Below are 20,907 nucleotides of genomic sequence, written 5' to 3'. Positions count from 1 at the left end.
AAGCATATTCAACCCCGCTTCGTGGTAAGGAACGAGATCATCTCTGTGTAACTGTGACCAGTGGGCGGTTGGAGGCCTCCTAAGTGGTGGCTGGGAATCCAACCCCTGACCAAACCTGGGCTCGCGGTGGCCTCTGTCACCAGGGGGCCCTCCGCCCCTCGCCCATGGCGCCGGGAGAGGCAGCAGCCGGCCAGGCCGTACCCACGGCCGCCCCACGGAGCCCCTACCTCCAGGAGCCTGCCCGGCGAGGCCTCCACTTGGGCACGGCCCCGCCTGGGTCTTCCCTCTCAGGTCCCCGGGAGCAGCAGAGCACGGGAGCCAAGGCCCAGCTCTGGGGAAGGACGGGCGCTGTCTCCAGGCAACGCGCTTGACGTCACTGAGGTGCGACGGTCGCGCGCCTCGCCGCCGCCGCCGCAGCCCGCCGCCGCCTGTGGGCCCGAGTGACGGGCAGGGGCGGCACCTGTACCCCCGGAAGCGCGATGCCTTGAACCTGGGTGAGCTCCGCACCGCCGTCCTTTCGTCGTCTCCCGTCCCGCCAGCTCCGCGAACCTGGGGCTGGGACTGCCGAGCCGGGCTCCGGGGGGAGCCGCCCTTCTAGGTCCGGCGTCGGGCGCGGAGCCGGCCTGGGAGGCCCTGCGGGGACGCACCGGCTCCGGCCCGGCCGTTTCAATGGCCCGGTGTGGGGAGGTGGCTGGTCCCGTTTGGGGAGAGGACCTGGGGGCCCTGGAGAGAGGTGGTCCTTCTCGAGCCCGGAACCGCGTTTGAATCTTGCCGCCTGCGCAGCCTGTCGGATCGCGGACGTGGCTGTTGGTTCAAAGCTCCAGGTTCAAGTGCGCCTGAGGAGGGGCCGAGGCGGCGGGGGCGGCCGGCGTGTTTGGTAAACACACCGGTCACGTTGAAAACCACGTGCGCCCGGCCGCACCGGACGTCCCCGAGGACAGCCCCTCGGCCCGGCGACCCTAACTCTTACGGCCAAGCCAGCTGCTCGGCGTAGCCGGTCCTCCGTTTCTCCGTTAGTTTAGGCTGCTCCTCTTCCCAAAGGTCTGGCCTTGGTGATCCAGCTACCTGGAGGCCCGGCCCAGACGAAACGTTTCCTTGCTAATAATTGTTCTTTGTATGTTAGCTGCAGAACGTGGACTTACTACTATTATTCAAATCCATCCCCAGCCCCTTTACTTTAATTGCAGTGCACGCCCACATTCTGACCCTGCATAAAGTTACTCTTTTCCACCCCCCTCCGCCCATTCCTACTGCTATGAATTGAGCTCCATCCATTCAGGATTTCATCGGGCCCAGACCCTAAATTAGTCACTGCTCTATTGAGGTCGCCTCTCTAAGAAGTGATTCTTTCTGAACTCAAAAATCGTGTGGATTTTTTTTTTTCTTTCCTTTGATGCTGCCTGGCTGCCATTTCTAAATAATTTCCTCCTTAGTGTAATTGTAGATTTCCAAAGGTATGTTCTTTGTCCTTTCTTGTAACTGAACTTGGTATTTGAGGTGTGGAGCCCCGTCTTCCTTAGTTCACTTCCAAACACCTAGCACACTTAACCTTACCCTTCTGCCAAAAAAGCAGGGAAGGTCCAGAGAGGGTTCTTACAAGTCTAGTTAGTGTATTTTTCCAAATACGTATGTAATGTACTTAGTAAACATACTGGTGCTCTCAGAAATCAGTATTCTTAACCTCCACTCTCTACTCTCTCTCCTTTTGTAGTTTTTCTTTCTATAAAAATTTTCTTCGGAACAGGCATTCCAGGCTCTATAGTGACTCTAGTTGAATTTGTTTCGCTGCCTATAATATCTGTTGTAACTGCTGTTAATTTCTCATCTTGCAGAACAGCTTACAGATAGCAGAGGTTGAATAAGGAATGAGTAATAGAAGTGTATCCTTAGGGACCGAGTTTTTTATCACTGATGTTTTTTTATTACTGACTTCATGATGAAAAGAATCGGTTATTTCAGTTACGTATATTTTATAAATACTACAGTACTTGTGAGTTAGTCATTTTGTTGCACTTTCAGGCTTTTCAGCTTTTCTTTAATCCTTTTATGAATGGATATAGTTTAAATTTTCCCGGATGTTTTTGGATTGGGTTGGGTTGGGTTGGGTTTGGGGGTTGGGTTTTGGTTTTGCCAATTGCCCGTGATGTAATTTTATATCTTTATAAAGGATATTTGAACTACAACAATTCACTTGTTAGAAAAAGAAGTGATCAAGTGTATATTACCACCCACTAAAGAATGTGGCATTTTTGGAATCCTTGATATTCTTATATTAAAAAACAAAACAAAACAGTTGTTCTTTATTTTAAAAATCTTCCAAATGTTTTTTGAAAGCACATTATTATTCTGCTTGTGAGGACTAAATTATAGGTGGCACAATAGTATGAGAGCTGCTAGTTCTTTGAGAAATCTTGACCAGAGATTTGTCTTGTGCTGAATTCTATGCCAGTGGTTTGCAAATTATGTTCCCATGCAATACTGCTGTTCCATGATCCAGAATAGGGGTGGGGAACCTTTTTTTCTGCCAGGGGCCATTTGGATATTTATAACATCATTGAGGGTCATACAAAATCATCAGCTTAAAAACTAGCTGCTATATTTGGTCAAACATTTAATTAACTCACCCCTAATGCCTTGGCAGGACCAGACCCAATGATTTTTCGGGCCTTGTATCTGTGGGCTGGACGTTCCCCACCCCTGAGCTAGAAGGAAGTATTTGCTAATATCAAAATGATATCAGCCTCCTGAACTCTACTTAAATGTATTCCTAGTTTTTCTTTTATTTTCTTGAAGTGGTGGATATACTGCTGTTTTTATATTACATATAGTAACTTTTATATATATATTTAACAGAAACTATGTGAAGCAACACTTCCTGGATTTCAAAAGACATCATTTCATCATGGGACAACAGATTTCGGATCAGACGCAGTTGGTTCTTAACAAGTTACCAGAAAAAGTAGCAAAACATGTCACATTGGTTCGAGAAAGTGGCTCCTTAACTTATGAAGAATTTCTTGGGAGAGTAGCTGAACTTAATGATGTGTAAGGCTTGCTCTTTTTCATTTTATTTTCCTGCTTATGTATGCCCCACATGTCATGACTGCCTGAGAGGTAATCAGAAGTACTGATGACTTAATGTTTTCAGCAGCAGTTGGCAAATATTTATTGAATACCTACTATCAGATTTTCTATGTGGCTATTTTAAAATATGTAATAAGAACAAAAGAGATGGAAGGAACATTAAATTAAATTTTAAACACAGGCATATAAGTTGTTCTTGTTTGAAAGCACTAAAGAGGTACATAATGAGAGTATGCCAATTATCCACTCTAGAAAAAGGCTCCTAGGATAGTCCTTGGGCACTCAGGTTTCTGTATATCAGCCAGTTCATCTAGTTAATAAATAAATCTTCTGTGTTTGTTCGCAGAGCTATTGTTTTACCAGAGAAATACATATATAGTAATAATTCATTTATCATCAGAAGAATAAGATATTTAGTTATTAATATTTCTAATCAGCTAACATCTTTAAATCACTATTTAACTCGAATAGATTAATGTTTTAAATGGAATGTACATTTTTCTACCTTCTTAAAGAGCATATTTAATAGAATTTAGTCTTTTGTTTGTGAATTTGTTCTTTATTATATCAATTTTTATACCAATCTGTTATAGCAGCTATCAAAATACACAGGGCTCTTTGTTCCTAAATGGCCCCAGATTATTATTATACTTTAAAAATATTACTTTTTCTTTGTGTGTTTTCTCCCTTAGTGACAGATGAGCAGATGTCACTTCCTTCTATTAAGTCTTTCTGTGGCAGCACCTACATCCATGTATATATATCTTCTGTCTCTCTTGGCATGTAATTATGAAATTGCCTTTTAAATAAGATCTTAAAGGTTCTCTCTTAAGTCTGTTCAATTTAGCTAACGTTCACTGAACCCATAGTGTGTGCCAGGCACTGTGCTGAGCGTTGGACATTTTAACTGAGGCCTATAATGATTGCCCAAGGATTAATGGCAGATCCAGCTCTCCCTACATCTGAAGTTTTTTCATTAGCCCACCTTAGCTATCCCACTCTAACCTCTCTTTAAATCCCCAAAAAGCCAATCAAAATCACCAAGCAGTCTGGACCCACTTAGTAGAGATATAAACTATTAACAGTCCCTAGTAATAGTTTAGGGCAAGGTACATCAATGTGCTCCCTAGCTGTGTGATAGCTGTGTTGGTTGATAAGAAACATACTTGGCTATGTGGAACACATTTAGATAAAGAAAAGGAAATACAGTTTTTTTATGGACATGACTACAGTCTACTGTTATTAGCCAGTCATGAAGAATAAAGAATGTCTTAAAAGTTAAAGTTGTTTTAGAAGATCATTTCTTTTAAGAGCACTGGATTTTGTTTTGTTCTTAAAGTCCTGTATATTTATATGGATAGATCCTGTATTGTTATATATGTAAATACATAGAAAAAGAGCTAGGAGGCTGCATACTGGGTCTCTGGGGAGTCCGTGGAAACGGGGGCATTGAGGGAGATTTTACATTTTACTGTGTGTTTGTGTATTGTCTGATCTTTCATAATAAAAAAATGTAGCCATCGGTTTTTAAAACTTTAGCATCCCTTTGAGTCTCGGAACTTATGTAAACCTTGTCTAGTCTAACAAAATTTTGCCTTTGCATCTAAAGATACTGAATAAAATGTTCCCGTGAAAGCATCCACAAGCTAAGATTACTGTGTAATACAGATGTGATGGCAAAGAATATCTTCTCATTTATTTCTGACTGGATTTGGTTCATAAAACCAATTTTCACGGTCAGAGTTGGGCATTCATAAGCGCAGTGCTGTCTGAGAAATAAAGTTAAACCTATACGGATAAAGCGTGGCTTGATAGCTAGAAAACAACTGGGAGCTGGCATAGTTGAATTACATTCCCTGGCAGATTTTGTTACCTCAGGCTAGTTGCTTAATTTCAATGGCCTCAATTTATTTAGCTGTAAGTCACTTAGTTCTGAGTGTGATATCCCCATTGATGCACAGACAGAAATGTGACTAATGATAGAAGGGAGCAGTAACATTTAAGTATGTCTTTGAACTGATTTAAATTAGCATAATGGCGATATTATTCTCTAAAAGTCATATTTTTATGTTAGAATCCTGTGGCTCTCTAGATGAAAATTACTCTGCCCGGGGAAGCTATATTCAGAGTGTCTCAAAAGCATTTGCTTGATCCAGTCCACATTACCTATAAACTTTTTTTCCAAAGTGATGTGTTATTATTGTTGCTTAAATAAGGACTCAACCAAAAGCAAGATTTTTTTTTCACACTTTATATGCATTGAGGCAATAGTCAAATTTGGATAAGTGAAACCAGCTTGGTTTTTCTTTTAAATATCTGTTTCCTTGGATATGTTTTTCGTAGATGTCTTTGTTAAAAGTTTAAAGACCATTAAGATATTAGATATGACAAACAGATTTATAAATATCTTTCCACTATGCTATTGACTTTAAAAACCTTGGAAATTAAGTTGTATGTTTAATCAAAACTTTCTCTATCCCTTTGTTTTAAGAATCTAATTATTACAATCATTATTGTTATTTGACTTTGTGTTTTTTCTTCAATTTTTTTTCTCTGATTTAAAGTGTTTCTTGAATCTAGTTACATGGCTCAATTATTTTATATGACTTTTCATAAAATAAACAAATGTGTTTGTCTCTTTTCAGAACTGCTAAAGTGGCTTCTGGTCAGGAAAAACATCTTCTCTTTGAGGTACAACCTGGGTCTGATTCCTCTGCCTTTTGGAAAGTGGTTGTACGGGTGGTCTGTACCAAGGTGAGAGTGATAGGGACTTCTGATGCAGAACTTGAATTATTTTGGTGGTTAGAACCACATTTAATTGTGTAATGTAATATGATTGAAATGGATGTTAATAATGTGGTTATTATTAACTATTTAAAACATAGTTTTGGTACTGTTATTGCCTTCCAGGTTAATTGAATCTCACTGGTTGTGTAATTACCATATAGCAGAGATTTTTATAATCAAGAAAGGTGGTAGTAAACCCTCTACCTCTATTTTTGTATTTAGCTAGCTATGGAATCCTAAGGCGACACTCTACATAACTCTAAGATGACTCCTTAGAAATTAGTTATCTTAAGAGATCATGTCTTTTAAGAACACTGGGTTTTATTTATTTAATAATTTTTAAATCCATTAGAAAGGTTTGTGTTTTTTGTTTTGTTTTAGTAATTTTTAATTATAGAATGGATTTTTCACCATTAATACACTGTCTTAGTTCATCTTTACATTTTAGGTAATTGAATATATCAACTGTGTTGAAAAATATAATAGCCGCTGTCATAGAGGATTAGGAAGCCTCACCCACCAATGGGTAGATTAGAATAGATGGTTTTTAACTTTTGTGAGGCCACAGAACTTCGGTGAAAATGAAGGAACGAATTTAATTAGGCCTTCTCATATCCCCACTCCTATTATACAACAAACAAATGGTGAAATCATCCATGTGCATATAAACAATAAATTGGGCATTCATGAGTGCCCTGAAGTCCATTCCTGACCAACCCATAAAGAACTCGTGGGTAAGGAGATTTTTTCCTTTTGTGTCATGATCAGCAAAGTCTATACATTCTGTCCCCACCTCACCCCTAACCTTATTTTTTCCAATTTCTCCCCCCTCATTCTATTCCAACCACCCTGGGCTCCTTGCTGGACTCCTTGTGCTCCTTGCCAGGTACACTTCTGCCTAACATGCTTTGCACTTCCTATTCTCTCAGCCTGGGATGATCTTTCCTCCAAATATTGATATGATTCATTCTTTCACCCCTTTCAGTTCTTACATGTCACCTTCTCTGTGAGGCCTTCCCTACAACCCTTTAGCATTTCATCTCCTCTGTTTTATCTTCTCCATAACACTTACTTCTGTCTAATCTGTATTTTATTGTCTGTCTCTCCTACCTATAGTATAAATTCCATGAGGTCAGGAGTTTTGTTTTTTATACACACTGTCACCAGTGCCTAGAGCAGTGCACATATTACCTATAACAGTAATATGTACTTAATAAATATTTGTTGTGCCCTGATCAGTTTGGTTTAGTGGTTAGAGCATAGAACATCGGCCCACACACTGAAGAGTCGTGGGTTCAGTTCTTAGTCAAGGGCACGTACCTGGATTGCAAGTTCAATTCCTGGCCCTGGTCAGGGCACATGCAGGAAGCAGCCAATTGATGTGTCTCTCTCACATCTATGTTTCTCTGTCTCCCTCTCTCCCTTCCACTCTAAATAAAAATCAAAAGAAAAAAAAATATCTTCAGGTGAGGATTGAAAAAATAAAAAAAATATTTGTTGCAGTTTGATAAACTTTGCTGTTAAATACTATGTCTATGTGAATTATTCCCTGATTTCTTCTGAATTATACAGTTTCAAAGGAAGACTGGCCCAGTTTCTTTAGCTCTGAAAATCTGTTTTATAATTTATAAATTCCTATCACCTTTATTTCTATTTGTTTTCAACTGCACGTATAGTCTTTTATTACAAAGAATATTACATATTTGCATTTCCATTTAGATCTTACCATCCCAAAATTTAATCAAATTTTTTTAAATTAGCAGTGGTTCTGGCATTTTTACACATGGAATCTGATTCATACTTGATTCTCAGTTTTTCTTCTCATTGTCTTCTCAAGTAGTAAACAATAAATGTTAGTTGCAACTATTATTATTTTCATTCCAAATATGGAAATGTTGCTATAATAATGTTTTTTAATATGTAACCTTATATTTCACTTTCTCATATCCCCATTTCCATCAACACTTACTTCATTCACAATTTTAATGCCCTCTCTCTATATTTCTCCCTGCATTCTTCATTTCTTTCTAAGTATTTTATGATTTTGTTTGTTCTATTTATTTTGATATTGTACTTAATAGGTTTCGTTGCTTACTTCTGTCCCCACAGTCTTCCTTATCATCTCCTGTGCTGAAAGGAAGTCTTTTACATCTCTAATGTATTGCTGATTAATTCATGTTCTTTGCCCTCAATCCTACTGGCTTTGGTCATTTCAAAAGTGAAGATATGCCCCACTCCACGAGTCCTCCAACCTGAAAGCAATATTATCCCTCCTTACCTGTTACCTCACACTTGCCCCAAATATATCCTCACATTATAATGTAAGCTAGAGCAAGGCTAAGTATAACCTGTAGACACTGGTTCATTTTATTTTAAATGAGTTTTTGCTATACCTCAAAATGGCCTTCTGAGAAAAACTCAACCACTTTCTGTTAGAATTTACTTCAATATAATTTTCTCACTTTAGTTTGGAAGTTTGGGTGTAAAGTAAAACTTAAGATATTCAAGGAAACAATCTGTTGTTTCAATTATAGTAAAATGGCATGTGGTTGCTGGATTCAAATAAATGCCTTTAATTAAGAAATTCTTTAAGAAATTAAAATGAAAAGAATTGCCAATACTGATCTCTAAAATTCATTTCTTAAGTCTGGGAAAGTTGCCTGACCTCACAAATCTAAATAAGATGATTCCTAATCAACCCTACAGAGTTATTTTGAATATCAACTTAGATAAATTTGTGTAGCTCCTTTGAAATCTACAAATGTAGGAGACATGATATTATTCATATGCTCAGACTCTTGTTCTCTTGTTGGATAATTTGGAAACCTGGCAAACTTCTCTTTCCTAGGATGTTTGACTTAGTATTTGTTCCCCTTTTTTGGGGAAAAATTGATCAGAGAAATTATCAACCTTTTTGTGGGGGGAGGGCTTGTGTGTGTGTATTGTTGGGATTTTTTTTTTTTCATTTTCTTTGTATTTTTAGATTAACAAAAGCCGTGGCATTGTAGAAGCATCACGGATCATGAATTTGTACCAGTTTATTCAGCTTTATAAAGACATCACAAGTCAAGCAGCAGAAGTGTTGGCACAGAGCTCCACCTCTGAAGCCCCTGACGAAAACTCGTCATCTGTAACATCTTGTCAAGCTAGTCTTTGGATGGGAAGGTACACAATACATAAGCACCATGTTTCTCTTATTTTCCAATATGCAAGCTACTGAAATCTCATTAATATTCTGTCTGGTGCTCTTTGTGACATCTTAAATCACATTACTTTTTGTCTCAATTGATATATCCCAGATCAGCTTTTGGGTTATTCTGTACTTAAGGACATTGTTAGAGGGCCCAATTAAAGAAAAGTTGAAGTGGCTTATGCCAGGTAACATTGCTGCCAACTTCATTTCCATTAATCCACTCTCTACTCTACATGCTTGCATTTAGTGACAAAAGAGTTATAGTTAATACCCCTCTTATAATAGATATTTAGGTTCTTACATCAAAGCCCTTCAGGAAATTAGGCCCAAGAATGGCAGAATCATTCCAGTTTTCCTTAAAATTATCTAATTGGAGCATTAAAATTGTAAATATTGGCTCCAGGATCTGGCAGTGCATTCAGGAATGAACAAGTAGTTGGTGTACACATTGCATGTACCAGAAGGAAATGAAGTCAGCCAGAGTTTTCTGTGATGGTGCTTGTTTACTCAGGCCTACATTATTGTTCTATCTAAACTTTCTTTTCCTTCTCTATAATGTTTTTGGCACGTGAAAGCTCCCACCTGTTGCCATTTGACAACCATGATCATAATTTAAATTTGTAAACACCTCATTGGAAAGTCTTCCCTGGGTCCAGACATGTTGACATCCTATGGTATTGTCATACAGAGTAGACAGCAGAAACCTGTATTGACAGTGCCTTTTACCTTAAAGTTAAAAATATGCTTAACAAGAATTTCTCTTCTATTTCTCTAGTAGCATTTTCTGGTCTATTCTTAATCAGCTGATCTCCAAATACTAAAATTGTTATAGTAAAATTATATTTTCCATTTATCATTTTTCTGTTTATATTTAATAGGATTGTTTGGTTTTCTAGGTTTGGGCTGTACAAGTGTTACTGAAATTCCAAATGAGTTTTATAGCATCACTAGAGGCCTGGTGCACGAATTTGTGGACCAGCGGGGTCCCTCGGCCTGGCCTGTGGAATCAGGCCAAAACCGTCTCTCCGACATCCCCCAAGGGGTCCTGAATTGCAAGAGGGCGCAGGCCAGGCCGAGGGACCCTACCAGTGCACAATTGTGGCCGAAGGGACGCGGGAGGATGGCCACCCCGGGAGGGACTATGGGAAGGCTCCAGGGCATGTCCCGCCCATCTCACTCAGTCATCGGCTGGACCCCAGCAGCAAGCTAACCTACTGGTCGGAGCGTCTGCCCCCGGTGGTCAGTGCTCATCATAGCGACTGGTTGACCATTCGACTGTCTGCTCCCTGGTGGTCAGTGCACGTCATAGCAAGCAGTTGAGCAGCCTTAGCATATCATTAGCATATTACTCTTTGATTGGTTGAACTGACGACCGGACACTTGGCATATTAGGCTTTTGTTATATAGAATAGGCAACGTTAAGGCTTGTCTTTCCTGTATTTTGTAAAGTTATTCTTTCAAAGACAACTATCTGATTTTCTGCTTTTTCTCTCTCCTTCAAAATGGTGATTATTTATACATAGGATTTTAAAAGCCACGAATAGTATTTACTATATTTAAGCTCTGTGGTAGTCAATGAAATGGAAGTAATACTTTTTCCTTATTGCAGTCATCTTAATGAAGAAGATAGGGTGTTATTCCTTTTCATGTGCCCTTGAGACTAGAAAATTCAGTGCCAGATTAGTAGGTTAGGGCTGCTTTTTGCTTCTGTATGCTTTTTGGTTTTCAGTTACATCCTGATACACTAGTTCATAGAAAACCAGACTTTTTAAATTGAAGGGAATCTTAAGAGGTATTTATTTGCTTCAGCCTTACATCTCATGCATACTTCTATTAGTGGTTTATATTTATTGAGCACTTTTAGGGTAGTAGGCATTGTGATGAATGCTTTACATGTATAAACTCATTGAATCCTCACAACAACCCTATGGGAATACAATTATTGGCCTATTTCAGATGAAGAAACTGAGTTTAGACAAATAAATGGCATAGATAGACATTGGCCTAGCTGAGATTCACATGCAGGCCTGTCTGGCAATACAGCTGTGCTTCCAACCTGCATTGTTATTCTCTGGTGCATAAAGATCCTATACTACAGTGCTTCCTAACTTTTGACATTCAGTGGTTTTGAGGAGGAGCTTAAGATTCTAGCAAGCTTCCAGGTAATGTCACTGCTGCAGCTCCATGGATAACACTTTGAATAGTAAGATTCTACTGATGATATTTAGCCAAGTGAAAGTGCAACTTGTACATGATCACCTGCAGTTAAATGGGGCTCATAGCCTAAGAGAAGCAAGCCTTTTCACATACAGATGGTTCTAATTACTATGAATTCTTCCTACAATATAGTCCTATGAATATCTGTTTCATAGGACGCTTGAGAGAGTTAAGTGAGTTAATATATGTAAAATGCTTAGAATAGTACCTGGCCCATAATAATAGGTAAGAGTTAACTGTTATTAATTATCACTAAATTATTACTGTAGTCTACTTATTTCAGTGGCAGTGCCTTTTGGAATCCTACCAAAAAAGTCTTCTCTTTTCCAGCCCTTCACATATTTGAAAACAGTAATCAAATCCTCACTGAGCCTCTGTTCTCCAGGATGAGCAGCCCCAGTTCCTTCTGATTTGTTCATATGAGTCTCTTCTATGTCCTGGAGGCTTTCCTGGATAATCCTTTATCTCTCAATGTGTCTTTCAGGGTAGGGAGCATAGAACTGAATGCTCTGTAAGTGGTCTAACAAGGACAAGTAGAGCAAGGCTCTTCTGGTCACTGCACTGCTTGGAAGGTAGCAAAAATCAGGTGAACATTATACAGGTTCTATTGGCTGCTTCTGTGTCTCCTGTTCTTTCTTTTACCCCTATCCAGAATGCTGTTCTTCATGGCCCTCAGTGCCTCACTTTTAAATTCTCACCTGTCACTCTATGGATTCAATTATTTTCTCTGCTGTTGACACCCAAGTCTACATCCTTAGATGTAAATTGTAAGCTCCTCAAAAGCAGAGACTCCAATTCATCTGGGTCTGGCACTATATATAGCACCTAAACATTGAAATGAACATATGTAGAAAAAAATAAAATACATTAGATCCACATCCATCTAGGTTTTTATTCCATTTCCCCATTTCATTTCAATGGCTACCCTATTTTGCCCAATACTAAAGCATAACATTTAATCTATTACCACATCCTGATGATTTGTTTTTCATAATGACCCTTAGACCAGGCCCTAGTTATCTCCCAAGTGAATTGCTGAAATAATCTAATGGTTTTCCTCCCTCTACACTGCCCCTCATGCTGCACTCCCAATTAATCTTCCTGAAGTATTATTTCAATGGAGTTACTTTCCCCTTGATCAAACTCTGATTTGTAGTTTGCCTGTCAGAACAAGTTTAAACTTTTCTTTCTGATATCCCAGGATCAGATTCTCTTTGCTATATTTAAGCAACCTTTTCTCTCAGTTTTCTTCCCAGAGCATCACGCCAGGCTCCTTGTTGAGTGCATGTGTGCATACACAGGTTTTTTCCTACTGTCACAGCTTTGTTTATTCACCTAGCATGTTCTCTGTCAAAATCCTAGTCTTTCCAACAAGTTTGAAATACACTCATTTCCTCCTTTACTTCGCTCTTACTACATGTAATTCACATTTGATATTTGCTTATATTCTATTTTATATTCAGATTGATGAATTTTAAAGTAACATCTCAATATCTTATATACACACACTGGTATAAGCACAGCAGGGAATTAAAAACATGTTAGCAATAGCTTCTTTTAAATTTATAGTCTAGTGGCTGTACATTGAAACATTCAATCTTTAAAAAAAGCAATACATGCCTGATGAACAAAATCTAACAGTAATAGAACAGCACAAAGGATAAAAACAAATTAAAATCACTTTAAGAAACATTTATTGAGAACCTAAGATAAACACCCTTTATTCAAAAAAATTTTAAATTAATAGCCAGTAAACAGCCAGTTGAAATGCAACATGTAAGTTCTTTAATTAAGGCACATGTGGTTTTGAGAACAGGCAGGTGATATTTTGAGCTGAGTTACTAATATTGGAATTTACCAAACTCACAAAAGTATTCCAAGAAAGGAAAACACCACATGCAAAGGCACTTGGCCCATTCAGGGCACTCTAAATGGTGGCTGGAGTAGAAGATTCAACATCTCTTTTCTTCCCAAGGTGAGAGAGCTCCTTGAGGACCAAGACTGTGCTTTCTGTCTCTTTTATATTTACTGTAGCACCCAGTACTTAAGACTGAGGTATTTTTTCATTTATATGCTCATTATCAGCATCAGCACAGGGAGACCCTGATGGCAAGATTCATATTTTAGAAATTCATATTCATATTTATTCATCCTGTATAGTGAATAAATCATTATTGGTTGAATTCACTTATATAAATTTAATATAATTTAAATGGGTTAAGCTATTTGCAGAAAGACCTGAATATTTCCAGGTTTTTTGTCCATATTTTCTTTTTAATCACTGTAGAATTTATCCCTTTCCAGTCTTTATAAAATTTGCCCCTCTTAGTACTTCTTCCCTAATATAATGCCTTCCCTAAAAAGTATGTTGATTTAGTGTGATATTGTATGAGTCATTTGCTTTATACTGAAGGCACATAGATGTTTGATAATGCTTTTTCAGGTGATGGAAACAGTTTAAACCAGCGGTTGCTAACCTTTCAGACCTCGCGGACCACCGGTTGGTGACCACTGGTTTAAACTATAATGACAGCAGAGAATATCATTGTTCTAGCTTAGCTTTCACTTTGCAGGGTGAAGCAGCTGACTGATGAGGAGGAGTGTTGTATCTGCATGGATGGTAGAGTTGACCTCATCCTGCCTTGTACTCACAGCTTTTGTCAGAAGTGCATTGATAAATGGTAAGTTATCTGGTGTCTTCATGGAATAGGCAAAGGTCAAATGAGAACATGTATATGAATAAAATTCAAAAAAATACAAAAATATTGTAGTTAAGTATAAGATTTTGTTCTTAAGTACTTTGGATTTTATGACATGCCTCCTAATGGTTAAAAATATTTTTATTTTTATGACTAAAGTTTATAAAATGTGGGGGTGTATTTTAGTTTTAGCAGTTTACTTTTGCTGTAAGGAGATTTGTGCCTGACTTGAGTCTAGAATCACAGGCTTCCCTTTTTCTTATTTCTACATTGTTCCTTTATGTGTGGTTAGAAGAAATAATAATTGGATCTGGAGGGAACTTGAGAGATCAGCTGGTCAAGCTCATTAGTATTTTATAAATAAGAATCTCATTTAGGAGAATTTATAATCGATATACAATTAACTATACTTAAAGTACAGTTTGATGTTTTGACATGTGTACACATGCACAAAAACCATCTTCACTATACAGATAATGAACTAGTCCATCATCCCAAAAAGTTACCTTTGTGTCCTATTATAAAATCTCCTTCCCACCCCTTCCTTCCAGTGCCCAGACAACCACTAATCTGCTCTCAGTCACTATAAAATAATTTGAATTTTCTAGAATTTTTATAACTGAAATCATATAGTATATAACCTATTTTTGTCTGACTTCTTTCATTCAGTATAATTATTTTGAGATTTATCTATGTTGTAGTATGTGTCAGTAGTTCCTTTTTATTGCTGAGTAGTATTCATTGTATGGAAGTCACAGTTTATTTATCCATTTACTTGTTGATGGACATTGGGTTGTTTCCAATTTTTGGCTATTACAAATAAAGCTTTTTTTAACTTTGTATTTCTTTTTACAATGTTTCTTTTGCTAAAATAAATGGAAATGCAAACTCCAAATTTAGGAGCTAAAAACACTACTTTTTTTTACAGAAACTGCCCATCTATCCAAAAGTATAAAATCTAGATCTCTTCAAATATCAAGTGAAAGACATTTACCTTTATAATTATATAAATAAAAAGTAAAACAATATTACAAAACCACTTTCACTTATAAGAAGGACAAGGTTTAGCACATACAGTCTTGGCAAGCTTGTGGCAAAACTGACATTTTTATATATTGTTGCTCAGTATATAAATTGGGTACAACTGCTTTGGAGAACATTTTGGCAATATCTGTTAAATAGTTTTTAACCTTTAAAAGCAACTTTATTGAAGCATAACATACACACAATAAAATGTGACCATTTTACATATATATTTACATTTTAACAAATTTTTATAACTATGTAACCAACATGACAATCAAGATACAAAACATTCCCTTTCCCCAAAAAGTTTAGTACCTGTGACAAAGTCAATAATAGGAATCAGAGATCTTTGATTATATTACAGTTGATATGAAAGTCACAGATACTTTCTTATCTCATCATGTAAATGTCATTTACTCTCTTCACTACTTTGAAATCATGGCAGTTTTCAAACTCACTAGCTTTACAAATAAAGCTTTCTATACATTTGTGGACAAGACATTTTATGGACATATATTTTGGGTTTTTTTTCTTGTATGAAAACCAAGAGTGGAATGGCTAGATCATATGGTAGATATATGTTTAAATTTTTAAGAAACTGCCAACTGTTTTCCTCAGTGGTTGTACCATTTTACACTTCCATCAGCAATATATGAGAGCTGAAATTGCTCCACAACCTTGTCGATACTTGGTTTGATCAGTCCTTTTAATTTTAGTCATTCTGTAGATGTGCAGTGTTACCACATTGTGGTTTTAATTTGCATTTCCCTATTAACAATGTTGAGCATCTTTTCATGTGCTTATTTACCATCCATATATCTTCTTTGGTGAAGTGTCCATTCAAAGTTTGAGAGTTCTTTATTTATTATGGATATACTAAAGCAGCAGTTGCCAACCTTTCAGACCTTGCAGACCACCAGTGGTCCACGGACCACCGGTTGGCAACTGCTGTATTAGAGGACTGGTGCACAAAATTCGTGCATGGGTAGGATTCCTAGGCTGGCCAGCGATCAAGGCCAATCAGGGCCTTCCGACTGCTGGCCGGGGCCTTTCCCAGCTGCTGGCTCCTGGCTGGGGCCTTCCTTCATTCCATGCTGCCCCCTGGTGGTCAGTGCACGTCATAGCGAGTGATCCAACTCCCGGTCTCCCAAACTCCCAAGGGGACAATTTGCATATTAGGCTTTTAGATAGATAGATAGATAGATAGATAGATAGATAGATAGATAGATAGATAGATAATCCTTTATCAAATATACACTGAGTGGCCAGATTATTATAACCGGCCAAATTATTATGACCACCCCATCAGTACTTCATTGACACTTCCAAAAATACTGAATATTGAAAACTAAGCAAATACTCTCAAAGTTTTATTATTATTTGCATAACTAATTCACTTCATTGTACTGATGGGGTGGTCATAATAATCTGGCCAGTCATAATAATCTGGCCACTTATTGTATAATTTGCAAATATTTTCTCCCATTTTGTGATTTGCCTTTTCATTCTCTTAAGAATATCTTTCAAAGAGTAGAAGTTCTTAATTTTGACAAGGTCCAGTATATCAGTTTGTGATTTATGGATAGTGATTTTAGTGTCATATCTAAGAAATCTTTATCTTCTGAAAATTTTATAGTTTTTAGGTTTTACATTTGGGACTATGATCCATTTTGAGTTAATTTTTTAATATGGTTTGAGGTATGGATCAAAATTCTCTTTTTACATATGGCTCCAGTTGCTCCATACCATTTTGTTGAAAAGACTATATTCACTAAATTGCCTCTGCACCTTTGTTGAAAAGCAGTTGTTCAAATACATGTGAGTATATTTCTAGGTTCTGTTCTGGTCCACTGATCTATTCATCTATTTCACATCAATATTGCAATTATCTTGATTATTATCTAGCTTCTGTAAGTCTTAAAATCAGGAAGGGTTAGTCCTCACACTTTCTTCTTTTTCAAGGTTGTTTTGACTGTGCTAGGTCTTTTGAATTTCAATATGAGTTTTAGAATCAACTGTCAATTTCTACAAAAGTTGTAAGGCTTTTGATTGGGATTGCGTTAAATAAATAGTCAATTTGGAGACTTGACTTAATAATATCCAGTCTTCCAATCCACAAAAACAGTTTATTTCTCCATTTACTTAGTCTTGTTTAATTTCTCTTATCAATTTTTGTAGTCTTCAGTGTTGCATATCTTTGACAGATTTATCCCTAAGTACTTTGTTTCTTATACTATTTCAAATGGTATTTTTAAATTTCAGTTTATGATTGTTTGTTGCTAGTATATAGAAATAAAATAGATTTTTGTGTATCAATCTTCTATTCTGCAACCTTACTAAACTCATTTATTAATTTTGATTTTTTTTGTAGGTTCTATAGGATTTTCTTGAATGTCTATTTAAACATCATTTTAAAAAATACTTTTTCTGGATAGAGAATTCTAAATTGATAGTATTTTTTTTCCAGTACTTTAATGATGTTGCTTTATTCTCATTTTTCTTGCATTGTTGCCTATGAAAAATCTCTATCATCCTTTTTTCCTATGTGGGTATTATACTTTTTTCCCTCTGGTTGCTTTTAATGTTGTTTTTCATTATCACTGGTTTTGAGTAGTTTGATTATGATGTGCCTTAGACTAGTCTTCTTCCCGTTCCTTGTGCTTAGGGTTCATTGAGTTTTTTAGAATTATAGGTTTATGGTATCACCAATTTTGGAAATGTTACAGCCATTATTTCTCAAATATTTTTTTCTGTTCTCTCTCCTCTCCTTTTGGGACTGCAGCTACACATATAGACCATTTGAAGTTGTCCCACAGTTCACTGATGCTATTTTCTTTCTTTTTTTTTTTTTGAGTCATTTTCTCTGTTTGAATAATTAATACTGCAATGCCTTTTCAAATTATTAATCTTTTTTCCTACACTGCCTAACTTGCCATTAATTCCCATCCAGTATATTTATTACTTCAGATATTATAGTTTTCATCTCTAAAAGTTTGAGTTTTTTAATATCTTCTATGTCTCTAACTTAATGTGTTTGGTCTTTCCTCTAGTTCTTTTTAAAATATATGGAATATGGTTATCATAACCTTTCCTTTTCTTCTCTGCTAATTCTAACATCTGTGTCAGTTCCTGATTGGTTTTGATTGATTTTTCTCCTCATTTTGGGTTGTATTTTTCTGCTTCTTTTTTTTTTTTTGCCTGGTAGTTCTTGATTGGGTGCCAGACATTGTGATTTTTACCTTTTTGGGTGCTGGATATTTTTATATTACTATAAATATTCTTGAGCTTTGTTCTGGGATATAGTTACTTGGAAACAATTTGATCCTTTTGGGTCTTGTTTTTATAATTTGTTAGGCAGGACTAGAGCAGTGTTTAGTTTAGAACACATTATGTCCCACTAATGAGGCAAGACCTTTCAGAGTACTCCATGCTCTGTGAATTATGAGGTTTTCCAGTCTGGCTTTTGGGAACAGGCAATATCCCAGGCCCTTTGTGAGCTTTGGGTACTGTCCTCTCAAATACTTCTGGGTGATTCTTCAGCCTGGAGTAGTTTCCTCACATGCACACACACTGCTGAATATAGGGCAGTGGTTCTCAACCTTCTTAATGCCGCGACCCTTTAATACAGTTCCTCATGTTGTGGTGACCCCCCCAACCATAAAATTATTTTCGTTGCTACTTCATAACTGTAATTTTGCTACTGTTATGAATCGTAATGTAAATATCTGATATGCAGGATGTATTTTCATTGTTACAAATTGAACATGATTAAAGCATAGTGATTAATCACAAAAACAATATGTAATTATATATGTGTTTTCTGATGGTCTTAGGCGACCCCTGTGAAAGGGTCGTGCGACCCCCAAAGGGGTCGCGACCCACAGGTTGAGAACCGCTGCCTAGGGGGACCATCTGTAGATTCGGGAATTCTCCCTTTGTGCAACTTTCTCCACACCAGTTTCTCTGCCATGTAACTCGGAGCTGCCTTAGCTTCCCGAGACTCTCAGCTCTGTTCCTTCAACTAGGGAAGGAGCCTGCCAAGTTCCACCTGGGTTCCCCCTGCTTATTCTGTGGCCTAGAAACTCTCAAGGCAGTAAGCTGGGGCAGTTGTAGGGCTCACCTTCTTTGCTTCCCACCTCTCAGGGATTATTGTCCTTTGTTATCTGGTCCCTATTGGCCTGAAGCAGAAGTTGATTGTTTTAAAATTGTGACTTGTACACAGAAGAGCACACATAATTATCTTTGTAAAGTATCTCTCTCTGAGGAATCAGAAAGGAATCTGAATAATATATGCCAGCTCTAGCTTTCACATTTAGTTTTTGAAACAGATTTCTTAGTTTTGTACTACAGCCAAAGAGCAATTGATATAATTTAATTACTTTGGTCTCAGATTTCACTGAGAGATGAAGAGAAAAGCATTCTCCCTGCATGACATGTTTCTGGCTCAAATATGGTAGTTTAGAAATTTCCAAATTAATGTTTGTCAAGACAAAAACATCCCTTTGAAAAACATAATCTTATTTAAGTGATCATATGTGAGCTCTTTTTCTATCAGGAAAATTATTCTGCATGTAAAGTTATCTTTTATTTTAAATCTTGAATTCTTCCATTTTGTTGTTTGTAGTGGCAAAAGAAAGGAAAAAACCTAAATGTTCTTCTGTGGGAGACTAAATAAATGGTGGCCTATTCATACAATGCATGTTTAAAGGAATAGACAACTCTAACATGCACTGACACATAATGGCCTACAGGACATACTGATGAACTGATAGTGGTTGCCCCTGGGGATAAGAATTAAAGATTGGGCTGGAGGGAGAGATTTATTTTTCACTGTATACTTTTATGCTGTTTACTTTTTTATAAACTATGTATATTTATTACTTTTTAAACAAACCTGTTTTTAAAAAAGAGGAAAAAGAACTGTTGTTTAATCAACTTCTCTAACAGGAGTGATCGACACAGGAATTGCCCTATTTGTCGCCTGCAGATGACTGGAGCAAATGAATCTTGGGTGGTGTCAGATGCGCCCACTGAAGATGATATGGCTAACTATATTCTTAACATGGCTGATGAGGCAGGCCAGCCCCACAGACCATGACCTTGAGTGAAGTATTTTGTTGCTATTGTGGGCTACAAACACGTGGGTCATGGGGAAAGAATGCAGGGATGTTGGGCGCAGGCACCGAGAACTCACTTTTCCCCACCCTCTTATTTTCGCTTTTCTGACAATTTGTCCCATTTCTTTTGATTAACTTTTCATGTCTTCCATTTATGGTAAATTAAAACTTGCTACTGTTATAGACCATTATTTTCCTATTATTTATCTGTTCTAATATAGCTTATTAGAACTAATTGCTCTTGAATCCTTTGCTGCAGTAACAGCAACATTTCCAGAGGCTTCTGAAACACTACTATTTTTCAGGGTAGGAGCATTCTGGAATAACCATAAACCCTGGCCAGAGTGGCTCAGTGGTTAGAGTGTCCCGTGCACCAAAGGGTCTCAGGTTTGATTCCCAGTCAGGGCACATACCCAGGTTTCGGGTTTGATCCTCAGTCAGGGCACATATGGGAGGCAACCAATCGATGTTTCTCACATCGATGTTTATCTATCTCCCTCTCCCCTTTCTCTCTTTCTCTCTTGAATCAATGAAAAATGTATCCTCGCGTGAGGATTAAATAAATAAATAAATAAGTAAATAAAATAAACCATGAATGTTAAAAAGTTGTAGCCATCTGAGAGAAAATTTTATATGACTGAAAATGTAGAATACGTCAAAGTGCATGTTACTACTTAAATTAGCTTTTCTGCTGGAATCTAAGGAGTATGTATGCCCCCTTGTGGTTAATTATTGCTCCTTTAATAATTATTACTTGAAATGATCCACAGTTATTTCATAACTT

General features: G+C 37.4%; 1 protein-coding gene across 4 annotated transcripts; it reads left to right on the top strand.

Annotated features, from left to right (window-relative positions):
- Positions 1-368: 368 nt before the first annotated feature.
- RNF141 (ring finger protein 141) lies at positions 369-20,309 on the top strand. Of its 4 annotated transcripts, none has more exons than XM_036325376.1 (6): positions 369-494; positions 2,854-3,045; positions 5,730-5,775; positions 8,855-9,036; positions 13,855-13,962; positions 19,954-20,309. In XM_036325376.1, the coding sequence occupies exons 2-6, from the start codon at positions 2,903-2,905 to the stop codon at positions 20,102-20,104; spliced, it is 630 nt and encodes a 209-aa protein (XP_036181269.1). In that variant the 5' UTR covers positions 369-494; positions 2,854-2,902; the 3' UTR covers positions 20,105-20,309. The 4 variants fall into 4 exon arrangements, with proteins under 4 accessions (XP_036181269.1, XP_036181266.1, XP_036181268.1 ...); XM_036325373.1 differs by having other exon boundaries at positions 370-494; positions 5,730-5,838; XM_036325375.1 differs by lacking the exon at positions 369-494 and adding an exon at positions 536-598 and having other exon boundaries at positions 5,730-5,838.
- The last annotated feature ends 598 nt before the right edge of the window (positions 20,310-20,907 follow it).

Source organism: Myotis myotis, unplaced genomic scaffold (genome assembly GCF_014108235.1).
Source record: "Myotis myotis isolate mMyoMyo1 unplaced genomic scaffold, mMyoMyo1.p scaffold_m19_p_10, whole genome shotgun sequence".
NCBI classification, from domain to species: Eukaryota; Metazoa; Chordata; class Mammalia; order Chiroptera; family Vespertilionidae; genus Myotis; species Myotis myotis.
This window is presented reverse-complemented; position numbering and strand designations above follow the sequence as displayed.